Source organism: Poromitra crassiceps (genome assembly GCF_964638095.1).
Source record: "Poromitra crassiceps genome assembly, chromosome: 7".
NCBI lineage: Eukaryota > Metazoa > Chordata > Actinopteri > Beryciformes > Melamphaidae > Poromitra > Poromitra crassiceps.
Window position 1 is genome coordinate 58,352,370 of NC_139628.1, and position 12,606 is coordinate 58,364,975.

The 12,606-nt window shown below is 48.6% G+C and overlaps 1 protein-coding gene across 2 annotated transcripts in view; it reads left to right on the forward strand.

The window, feature by feature from the left end:
* The first annotated feature begins 3,734 nt into the window (after window positions 1-3,734).
* clcn3 (chloride channel 3) overlaps window positions 3,735-12,606 on the forward strand; it is a 46,910-nt gene continuing 38,038 nt past the window's right edge. For both annotated transcript variants that reach the window (XM_083640527.1, XM_083640528.1), the window contains exon 1: window positions 3,735-3,881. In XM_083640527.1, the coding sequence (XP_083496653.1) occupies window positions 3,794-3,881 (88 nt within the window). In that variant the 5' untranslated portion in view covers window positions 3,735-3,793. The remainder of the gene's footprint in view (window positions 3,882-12,606) is intronic.

Consider the following 12,606-nt stretch of genomic DNA (forward strand, 5'->3'; position numbering starts at 1 on the left):
CTCTCTTAGAGCCCAACCGATATATCGGTCCACCGATATTATCGGCCGATATTGGCCGATAAACGATATATCGGTATCGGCCGATATGCCGATATTTTTTTATTTTGTATTTTTTAAGTTATAGACAGCATGTTGTGTATATTTGAACTTTTTTCTTAACTCAAGTTATATTTTGTATTCTATTTGTGTTTTTGTATTTCTAGTTATTTATAATTATTACATTCCCAGTTCAGTTTACTGTTTCATTGCATTGATGTCATTTTGGACAATAAAGTTTATTGATAAGCTGTAAAATATCCTCCCCACATTACATATCTCAAGTCATGTCAAGTCATATCTTTGTCAAGTGTTTGATATTTGAGGGATCATTGCAAAAGACTTGTGTAATATAATGTGTATTATATAATATAAGAATATCGGCCGATATATCGATATCGGAATGTTTTTACTCCCTAATATCGGTATCGGCATCGGCCTCCAAAATCCAGTATGGGTCGGGCTCTAGTCTCTCTGCTCAGCAGCACTCAGTAATGTAGCAGCATGCAAAATACAAATCTCTTCATTCTACTTGAAAACAACTAGAGAAGGGCGCCCCCTGCTGGTAATAATGCGTCATGTGTGTGTGATTAATCCCTCAGCTGTCAGATGAGTGGGGTTTGCCACATTGTAGTGAGTGCCAAAAAAATGTAGGCAGCTGTTTGAAAGTCAGTTGAGTCGTTTTCTTGTTTGACAACACAACAATACCCCCGACACGACCTGATTTGATTTGCCTTGATGTGAAGCCACCAGCTTGATCTAGCAGTAGCTAACGGAGGCTAACTATCATTAGCAGCTACCTGTTTACAATCTAAATCTACAGTCTTAATACTCAGTTTTGCTTTTTCTACACTGATATCTTAGACTTTGTTCTGTGCGTGTCTCTGGACACACCCACCAGCCTTGTCGGTGTTGACTGCTGTGTGTGACACCCAGAGGAATACACACACACACACACACACGCTCACACACACACACACACACACACACACACACACACACACACACACACACACACACACACACAAACCAGTTAGTCTGCCTGACAAGCAGCCAGCCAGCGTGAGCTAGCAGCACTGCAGGAAACGTGTGCTGATGGACGGCCTCCCTGTGTCACTGCTGCTATTTATACATGGTCGTGTGTGTGTGTGTGTGGGGGGGGGGGGGGGCTTCACAGCCCTGCAGGGGGCGATGGCAACAGTGTGGGAGCTTAGCAAAGGAGGCTAGCAGCTAGCTGTGTTAGCCTCATGGATCTTTGTAGTGAAACTTTAGCTTGGCTTATAGAAGAGGTGGAACAGAGGAACGCTTTGGAACATCTTCAGCCTGGAATAGAAGTGGTGGATCTATGCTGCGTTGTTTGAATTCACTGGATTGATCACAGCTTCTCCTCTTCCAAAGTCTTCTGTTGTGCTCGTGCTGCTTTAACGTCCTGATGGAGATTTATAACAACAAGTGCCCTGCTCAAAGGTAAGGGGCCATGGAAGTCTGAGGTGGCACACTTTTTTAAAATTTTATTTTTATTCCGTTTTTTATGATTCTATTTTTTATTTTTTCCATATTATCACAAAATGTGTGAAAAGTGAACCTGTTAAGGCTTGGGACCTGCGAGGGATGTGGATGTAGGGGCAGTGTTTTGCATAACAAGGACACATAACACGGAGTTATGGAACACCTGCTGCTCTGAAATACATTCACCTGGTGAAGCTTCCTTCAAATCCACCTCAGGTGAACGAGGTGTCATATGTCATTGAAGGGGAGCAGACAGTGTGACAGATTTATCAACCTTGAAACAACTGAAAAATAGATTGTGCCACACTATATCGAAGGAGTTCCCCCTCTAATATATCTGCTCCTTCAGCAAACTGTGTGTAGCTTCATAGCTCAGATGCTATGAGGTGGTTTCATATCCTCTTTACAGAGAGAGAGAGAGTGAGTGAGTGTCTGAGTGAGTGAGTGTCTGAGTGAGTGAGTGAGTGTCTGAGTGAGTGAGTGAGTGTCTGAGTGAGTGAGTGTCTGAGTGAGTGAGTGAGTGAGAGAGAGAGAGTGAGTGAGTGAGAGAGTGTCTGAGTGAGAGAGTGTCTGAGTGAGTGAGAGAGAGAGTGTCTGAGTGAGTGAGTGAGAGAGAGAGAGTGAGTGAGTGAGTGAGAGAGTGTCTGAGTGAGTGAGTGAGTGTCTGAGTGAGAGAGTGTCTGAGTGAGTGAGTGAGTGAGTGAGTGAGAGAGTGAGTGTCTGAGTGAGTGAGTGAGTTAGGAGCTGCTGAGTTCCTCACATCTTTATGATAGTGTCGTCGTGGCGTTTGTCCTATCTGCTGGTGTTTGTTCTCTCTTGCTGCAGTTCTTGATTTCCCTCACAATGCCACCACACTGCAAAACATTGGCTTTCATTTTCTCTTTGCATATTCAACGCAGCAGTTGAAATAAACGTTCATCTCAAAGTCTAACCACACACAACATGTTACATACACCACACATCACCACACACAACATGTTACATACACCACACATCACCACACACAACATGGCAAAACAACAGCTGTGTGCAGTTGTCTCCTAGAGCAGTTTTTCTCAAAGTGGGGTTCCTTGCGGTCCTATTATGTTTCCAGCAATAAGTAACACAACCACCTCTATACTCAATGGATCCTGACTCTTTTTGGTCATAGGTGTCATAAACACACTCTCTGTAATAAAACATCTCAAACCAAACACCTTATTAGATGGAGGCTCTGGGACAAACACTTATCAAATGGGGGTCGGCGGTCTAATTGGTGTCAGTTTTAGGGGTCCTTGACATGAAACAGTTTGAGAAGCACAGTCCTCGAGGGCTTGATTTACAAAGTGTATTTAAGTGAGGGGTGCTCGATTAGGTCAGAAATCATAACCACGATGGTTCTGAGATCACGATTATTTAACCCGATTACTCATTGACTTTTGCAACATCATTTATTGAACTTGAAAACACTTGTCTTTTTAATATCATTGAAGTGAAAAACAAAGAAATAAATGAAAATAAAAGTAAAAATGTAGCTAAATAAATAGGCAAACTATAAAAATAAAAAATAAAAAATGTTTTATCTCGATGATCTTGTTTTCATAATTGTGGGAAGCCAAAATTGTAATTGAGGGTAAAATGTGATTAATTGCACAGCCCTAATTGAAATCTCTTAGTATTATGTATAAAGTGTAGTAGTATCACACACCTGACAGCGTGCCACACCTGTCACCAGCTCTTATAGCAGCCTGTTCCACTGCATACTACTAAGCTGTTCTAACCTCCTTTATCCTCCTTCCTTTACCCCCCCACACTTGCTCAGAATGGATCGTTCCATTCAGGGCTCAGTGATCTCGCCCTAGCAACCAAGCAGGCAGGGCAGGCTAGCTGTGTGCGATCGTCTTTCCCTCTGTGTGTGTGTGTGTGTGCGTGTGTGTGTGTGTGTGTGTGTGTGTGATGACATCATCAGCCCTTAGCAGTCAGCTGCTGCAGTGGAGAGTGACTGTGTGTGGCTGAGAGAGAGAGGGAGAGAGAAAACAGAGGGGGAGGGAGGGAGGACTGCGCGCACACACACACACACACACTGTCTCTCGCTCACACACACACACACACACACAGTGTCTCGCTCACACACACACACACACACACACACACACACACACACACTTGTCTTCCTGTGTGCGCGGCTGGTAAACATGGCAGCAGCGGGGGGGACACACGCAGCGCGCGGCGCGCGGTAAAGCCTCGCCTCATCGTCTCATCTGTCAACATGGAGGAGGAGGACGTGTCGGCCGACCCCTATCTGCCCTACGACGGGGGAGGGGACACCATACCCCTGCAGGAGATCCCTAAACGAGGTACACTGCGTCCCCTGTCTCCCCCCCCTTCCTCCCCCAGTCTCTCCGGCGTTCCTCCTGTACACTGAGTCCATGATGTCCCTATGGCCGGTGGACATGGCGCAGTTTCAGCTAAGCTGAACTGAGATAGCAGAGCCAGCAGTGGATTATCAGCCCAGGCTGCCATTAGCTAAAAGACTGTGCTGCATATTGTGACCAGCACCAGCGCTAGCTAGCTAGCTAGCCGCTGACGATGTTAGCCCATTCACCTCCTCCTTGTCGATGATTAACCCTGTGTCTCTGCCAGAGAGAGCGAGATGAAGAGCGATGCTATGCTGCTTATGGCGAAGACTTAGGCCTACAGGGGCCACCATTTTTAATTCCCCCCCCCCCCCCCCCGAAGACAGACACGTACATAGTTAGTCGTCTATGTGGACTTGATGTGGTGTGGAGCTGAAGTGTTTCTGAAGCAGCAGTCTTCTGCTGGTGGGAGCTGGGAGGCACCTGTTGGCAGCATCCAGGAGGTGTTGGTTCCTCCAGTGTGCTTCACACATCACAGAAGGTCCTCCGGGTGAAGATACAGCGTGTGCGACAGACAGATCATGATCAATTGGCCCTGGTGTTCCTGCAGAATGAGTTTGAGGGTTGGATCCTTGGTTGTCAGATTTCTCTGCGGGCTGTCGAGGGTGTTTTCCGTTCAGCAGTGGGTCGGTCCTCCAGGCCTTGTTAGGTTCTTAACATTCAGCAGTGGGTCGGTCCTCCAGGCCTTGTTAGGTTCTTAATGTTCAGCAGTGGGTCGGTCCTCCAGGCCTTGTTAGGTTCTTAACGTTCAGCAGTGGGTCGGTCCTCCAGGCCTTGTTAGGTTCTTAACGTTCAGCAGTGGGTTGGTCCTCCAGGCCTTGTTAGGTTCTTAATGTTCAGCAGTGGGTTGGTCCTCCAGGCCTTGTTAGGTTCTTAACGTTCAGCAGTGGGTTGGTCCTCCAGGTCTTGTTAGGTTCTTAATGTTCAGCAGTGGGTTCGTCCTCCAGGTCTTGTTAGGTTCTTAACGTTCAGCAGTGGGTCGGTCCTCCAGGCCTTGTTAGGTTCTTAACGTTCAGCAGTGGGTTGGTCCTCCAGGTCTTGTTAGGTTCTTAACGTTCAGCAGTGGGTTCGTCCTCCAGGTCTTGTTAGGTTCTTAATGTTCAGCAGTGGGTCGGTCCTCCAGGTCTTGTTAGGTTCTTAACGTTCAGCAGTGGGTCGGTCCTCCAGGCCTTGTTAGGTTCTTAACGTTCAGCAGTGGGTTCGTCCTCCAGGTCTTGTTAGGTTCTTAACGTTCAGCAGTGGGTCGGTCCTCCAGGTCTTGTTAGGTTCTTAACGTTCAGCAGTGGGTCGGTCCTCCAGGCCTTGTTAGGTTCTTAATGTTCAGCAGAACAGTGGGTTCTGCTGACACACAAGAATAACACACTACACACACACACTACACATGACACACACACACTACACACACACACGTGAGATAATGGCAGTCCATTCCAGGCCAGGTGAGGTACTGCAAGCCACGCAGCTGCAAAATGTGGAATAAGAAGATTTCTGCATCTTTCCATGTGCATCAGCCGTGTGTTAGCTTAGCTTAGCTTAGCCATGGCGTTAGCTTAGCTTAGCCGTGGTGTTGAGCTTGTGTCAGGGCTAAAGCACACACAGCAGGTCTTACTGACTGACTGTCAATACAGATTCTCCACTAACAGCACTTCTCTGCGTGATCACCAGAGTGAGAAATGAGCATGACCTGCGTGTGGAGGTACTTGATGACTGTGAGCTGGGGAGCTATTAGCCTTCTGACTACTTTGAGCAGTACCAGCCATCATCTGGAGACCACACAAAAAGGTCTCCTCTCCTGGTGTTCAGTTCAGGGCATGTAAGACTTCATGCCCTGCAGTGGGTTGGTCCTCCAGGTCTTGTTAGGTTCTTAATGTTCAGCAGTGGGTTGGTCCTCCAGGTCTTGTTAGGTTCTTAACGTTCAGCAGTGGGTTGGTCCTCCAGGCCTTGTTAGGTTCTTAATGTTCAGCAGTGGGTTCGTCCTCCAGGTCTTGTTAGGTTCTTAACGTTCAGCAGTGGGTCGGTCCTCCAGGCCTTGTTAGGTTCTTAACGTTCAGCAGTGGGTTGGTCCTCCAGGTCTTGTTAGGTTCTTAACGTTCAGCAGTGGGTCGGTCCTCCAGGCCTTGTTAGGTTCTTAATGTTCAGCAGTGGGTTGGTCCTCCAGCCCTTGTTAGGTTCTTAACGTTCAGCAGTGGGTTGGTCCTCCAGGCCTTGTTAGGTTCTTAACGTTCAGCAGTGGGTCGGTCCTCCAGGCCTTGTTAGGTTCTTAACGTTCAGCAGTGGGTCGGTCCTCCAGGCCTTGTTAGGTTCTTAACGTTCAGCAGTGGGTCGGTCCTCCAGGCCTTGTTAGGTTCTTAACGTTCAGCAGTGGGTCGGTCCTCCAGGCCTTGTTAGGTTCTTAATGTTCAGCAGTGGGTTGGTCCTCCAGGCCTTGTTAGGTTCTTAACGTTCAGCAGTGGGTTGGTCCTCCAGGCCTTGTTAGGTTCTTAACGTTCAGCAGTGGGTCGGTCCTCCAGGTCTTGTTAGGTTCTTAACGTTCAGCAGTGGGTCGGTCCTCCAGGCCTTGTTAGGTTCTTAACGTTCAGCAGTGGGTCGGTCCTCCAGGCCTTGTTAGGTTCTTAATGTTCAGCAGTGGGTCGGTCCTCCAGGCCTTGTTAGGTTCTTAACGTTCAGCAGTGGGTCGGTCCTCCAGGTCTTGTTAGGTTCTTAACGTTCAGCAGTGGGTCGGTCCTCCAGGCCTTGTTAGGTTCTTAACGTTCAGCAGTGGGTCGGTCCTCCAGGCCTTGTTAGGTTCTTAACGTTCAGCAGTGGGTTGGTCCTCCAGGTCTTGTTAGGTTCTTAACGTTCAGCAGTGGGTCGGTCCTCCAGGCCTTGTTAGGTTCTTAACGTTCAGCAGTGGGTCGGTCCTCCAGGCCTTGTTAGGTTCTTAACGTTCAGCAGTGGGTTGGTCCTCCAGGCCTTGTTAGGTTCTTAACGTTCAGCAGTGGGTCGGTCCTCCAGGCCTTGTTAGGTTCTTAACGTTCAGCAGTGGGTCGGTCCTCCAGGCCTTGTTAGGTTCTTAACGTTCAGCAGTGGGTCGGTCCTCCAGGCCTTGTTAGGTTCTTAACGTTCAGCAGTGGGTCGGTCCTCCAGGCCTTGTTAGGTTCTTAACGTTCAGCAGTGGGTTGGTCCTCCAGGCCTTGTTAGGTTCTTAACGTTCAGCAGTGGGTCGGTCCTCCAGGCCTTGTTAGGTTAGGTGCTCCTGAGCCTCTCTGACCTGAGCAGACTAACCTTACATCAGGCCTGGCTGACCCCAGTGTGCTAGCCTGCTCCTGAGCCTCTCTGACCTGAGCAGACTAACCTTACATCAGGCCTGGCTGACCCCAGTGTGCTAGCCTGCTCCTGAGCCTCTCTGACCTGAGCAGACTAACCTCACATCGGGCCTGGCTGACCCCAGTGTGCTAGCCTGCTCCTGAGCCTCTCTGACCTGAGCAGACTAACCTTACATCAGGCCTGGCTGAGCCCAGTGTGCTAGCCTGCTCCTGAGCCTCTCTGACCTGAGCAGACTAACCTTACATCAGGCCTGGCTGACCCCAGTGTGCTAGCCTGCTCCTGAGCCTCTCTGACCTGAGCAGACTAACCTTACATCAGGCCTGGCTGAGCCCAGTGTGCTAGCCTGCTCCTGAGCCTATCTGACCTGAGCAGACTAACCTTACATCAGGCCTGGCTGAGCCCAGTGTGCTAGCCTGCTCCTGAGCCTCTCTGACCTGAGCAGACTAACCTCACATCGGGCCTGGCTGACCCCAGTGTGCTAGCCTGCTCCTGAGCCTCTCTGACCTGAGCAGACTAACCTTACATCAGGCCTGGCTGAGCCCAGTGTGCTAGCCTGCTCCTGAGCCTCTCTGACCTGAGCAGACTAACCTTACATCAGGCCTGGCTGAGCCCAGTGTGCTAGCCTGCTCCTGAGCCTATCTGACCTGAGCAGACTAACCTTACATCAGGCCTGGCTGAGCCCAGTGTGCTAGCCTGCTCCTGAGCCTCTCTGACCTGAGCAGACTAACCTTACATCAGGCCTGGCTGACCCCAGTGTGCTAGCCTGCTCCTGAGCCTCTCTGACCTGAGCAGACTAACCTTACATCAGGCCTGGCTGAGCCCAGTGTGCTAGCCTGCTCCTGAGCCTATCTGACCTGAGCAGACTAACCTTACATCAGGCCTGGCTGAGCCCAGTGTGCTAGCCTGCTCCTGAGCCTCTCTGACCTGAGCAGACTAACCTTACACAGTGTTTCCCATACATAAAGGAATTTGTGGCGGGCCGCCACAATAATATTTTGACCGCCACAATAAAATTTTTTTTTTTTTTTTTTTACAGTGCACCTGAACGCAACATGCAAGATATCCGCTGAATAAGTGTCCAATAAATGTTCATGTCATTCTGGCCAATACTTCTGTTATAGCATTTCAGTCTGGAATATGGAATATCTTTCAATAATCTATGATTTAGCTGCTAAATTGTCAAATACCGCCATCTGCTCGCTACCCAGGCACTTATGTATGTACTTAACCTAACTAACTTAACCTAACTAACTATCCAGTGTGCACAACACTGTCAGCCTAAACTCCGGCTGACACCCCAAAAACCTACAATCCGCTAGAGAAAAATGTATATTGTTTGTTTATTAACTGGCCCCTCGCCTTCTATCATTTCACGAAAGTGGCAAAGCAAGTTGAGTATCCCTGACCTATAGGGAGAAATTTAGTTTGTCATTGTAAACCCACAGCACAGTAATGATGACATGTTCTTCATAGATCTAGCCTTTTAATTTTGCTCTTAAACTTTTTCTCAAAGTACACCAAATTCATGCATTTTACTTGTTTAAATGTTTAAAGAAATCTAGCGGGGGGGCATGCCCCCGCACCCCCCTAGGGGGTCTGCGGTCCCCCACCACAAATACTCAAAATCCTGTGGGAAACACTGCTTACATCAGGCCTGGCTGACCCCAGTGTGCTAGCCTGCTCCTGAGCCTCTCTGATCTGATTTACTCTGCTGCTGTAGTACAGACGGCTTAATACAGGGAGAATGCAGGGTGAAGTCTTACATGCCCTGAACTGAACACCAGGAGAGGAGACCTTTTTGTGTGGTCTCCAGATGATGGCTGGTACTGCTCAAAGTAGTCAGAAGGCTAATAGCTCCCCAGCTCACAGTCATCAAGTACCTACACACACAGGTCATGCTCATTTCTCACTCTGGTGAAGAAGTGCTGTTAGTGGAGAATCTGTATTGACAGTCAGTCAGTAAGACCTGCTGTGTGTGCTTTAGCCCTGACACAAGCTCAACACCACGGCTAAGCTAAGCTAACGCCATGGCTAAGCTAAGCTAAGCTAACACACGGCTGATGCACATGGAAAGATGCAGAAATCTTCTTATTCCACATTTTGCAGCTGCGTGGCTTGCAGTACCTCACCTGGCCTGGAATGGACTGCCATTATCTCACGTGTGTGTGTGTAGTGTGTGTGTGTCATGTGTAGTGTGTGTGTGTAGTGTGTAGTGTGTTATTCTTGTGTGTCAGCAGCATTGTGCCTGCTGAAGCAGTGGGGCGTGATGCTGGCGTCCCTGTGGGGTTTGTGTTTCCATGGCGTCACACTCGCACTGCACCACACTCCTTATTAGGCCGATGGTGACAATAAGCCCCGCCTCCTCATCTCATCCATCACGCCCCCTTCCATCTCTGTGACAGCTGAGCATGTTCCCTGAGATATACATAAGATGCACTTTGACTGTGTCTCTGTAGCATCAGCTTGGGCGAACTGTTCTGCTATTTTCTGAAACGTTAAACGTTAGCTTTTGTTGTCAGTCCTTGCCTTTTCGACACAAAATAGCCCCCGTGAAAAGGGTCTATTTCTTCACAGACAGCAGCCTCAATTGACCAGAATGCAATGCGGCCACAAGGCATGTTTGAATAAGGTCGGTGACTCAACTTTTCACGAGTGGAAAAGCTTGTTCTCTTGCTGTTACGATGCTGTCGCCATCATTATCGCTATACCGCTCTCTCTCCACCGTGACCTACTGGGGGTTGCATTCTGGGAAATGTAGGAATTTGCTGATGGAAGTAGATGATGAGGCAGGTTGAGGGAAAGTCGATGATATTAACTCATTGAATGCCAATGACGACAGCTGTCGTCAATTCAAATACTGACGTAGAGTGCCAATGACGACGGTTGTCGTCAATTGCGTTTTTTGACGGTGGGACGTGGATCAATCCCTGATACATCTCTGGTACAAGTATTGTAGCTATTGGAGGTCTATAACCTAATTTACAGAACCCTTAGGTGGCGACAGTGCTGTCCAGATGAGAGAATGTGGAGTAAAAACACAGAAGAAGTCATTGGGGAAACGGAAACGCGGTGGTCTTTTGTAGTGAGCGGCGATCCTTTGATGAGAGAGACATGGCGAAGCGTAAAAGAAACCCCGACAAGTACAAGCAGCTTACTCTGCAAGAGAGCTTGTATTCTGTGCCTAAACGCGTGGCGATCGCTGGAGAAGGCACTAGTGGTGGTACCGGTGCCACCACTTCTGGTGGCGACCAGGAAAAAACGTTTCCCACTGCAGAAACCACGGTGCAGCTTGGTGGAGCTAACGGTAGCCCAGCGCGCTCTTCATCTCAGCGTACAGTGATCGATGCACAGACTGCCTCTGTTGCTAGTGCTACCATGGCACCCCGTAGAGTGATCGACGCACAGATGGGACTGGCTGCCTCTGTTGCTAGTGCTACCATGGCACCCCGTAGAGTGATCGACGCACAGATGGGACTGGCTGCCTCTGTTGCTAGTGCTACCATGGCACCCCGTAGAGTGATCGACGCACAGATGGGACTGGCTGCCTCTGTTGCTAGTGCTACCATGGCACCCCGTAGAGTGATCGACGCACAGATGGGACTGGCTGCCTCTGTTGCTACCACGGCACCCACCACCAGAGGTAACGTTAGACCTGGACGCGCTTCCTCTCAGCGTACAGTGATCCATGCACAGATGGGACTGGCTGCCTCTGTTGCTAGTGCTACCACGGCACCCCGTAGAGTGATCGACGCACAGATGGGACTGGCTGCCTCTGTTGCTACCACGGCACCCACCACCAGAGGTAACGTTAGACCGGCGGCCTCTTTTACTGCCACGGGACCCACCACCAGAGCTAGATCTGGGCGCTCTTCACAGATGGGACCAGCGGCCTCTGTTACCACCACCACAGAGCGTGGGAGAGCTAGGAGTAGGCGGGTGCGTTATCCCTCTCAGCGTGCAGAAGAACAAGTGTCTCAGCGTAGCGTTAGCTCTCCACCCACCACAGTGAAGCATGGTGGAGTGCGCGCTTCCTCTCAGCGTGCAGAAGAAAGAGATGAAGAAGACGATGGTACAAGTCAAGAATCGGACATAGTTTCATCATCTCAGCTCACAACTGAAACATCAGATACGTCGGATGAATTCAGTGAGCCGGATCCAGATTCATCCGACGAGTGGTTGCCTGATTATGGATCTGCAGGTAGCAGAGATTCGTCGCCTGACGGAGGTAGCAGAGATTCGTCGCCTGACACAGGCAGCAGAGCAGGTAAAACTTTTTTTCTAAATAGCCATAACATTGCAATAACACAATGTATATTTATGGTAGATATATTTCCACAGATCATGGATTGAGCAGGTTCAGGCATTATAGTCAGTAAAACTACAGCAATAAAACTGTGGTCAATTGTGGTTGATAATTGTAGCCTATATATTTCTACAGACTGTGGATCGAGCAGAGACACTCCCACGGCTTCCACGGGCAGTGCAAGGAAGACAGGTAATATATATATATATATATCCTACACATCATAAAACCAAGCAATAATGAAATGTATTTATGATAATTTATATATATATTTCAATAATTTACAGCTCCTACATCGAGGAGAACACCCACTCCCACTCCCACATCCACAAGGACAAGGAAGAAAGGTAAAAAAAATATACATATATATATATATATATATATATATACACATAACCAAGCAATAAAAAATGTATTTGATAATTATATATATTTCAATCATTTACAGTTGCATCGAGCAGAGGTGGGGAAGATGCAGGCTGGCAGGAGGCAGACTGGGAACCAAACCCGATCCCCTTCAGTGCAAGGCGTGGACCCCAGAATGCTGCTGCGGAGCTGGATTCCGGCCTGCCAGCTGACTTCCTGGAGCTGTTCCTGACAGACGAGCTGCTCCAGCACATTGTGGACCAGACAAACAGTTTTGCCACTCAGTATCTCCAAGCACACCCAGACAGTCTGCCACATAGCAGGGGTAATGCGTGGAAACCAGTGTCAGTCTCAGAACTGAAAACATTTTTTGGACTAACGTTCATCACTGGTTATATAAAGAAACCAAGCATTGCGTTGTATTGGAGTACTGAGGAAATAGATGCCACACCCTATTTCAACAAGACAATGGCAAGGAACCGGTTCCAATTGATCTGGCGCTTCCTTCATTACAGTGACAGTGCAGCACAGGATGCGACGGACAAAATGACTAAAGTCCGTCCTGTGTTGAACTATTTAGTCAACAAGTTCAAGGAGCTGTATCAACCAGGTCAAAACATTTGTATTGATGAGGGTATGATGCTGTGGAGGGGCCGTCTGTCATTCAAGGTGTACAACCCCCTGAAGCCG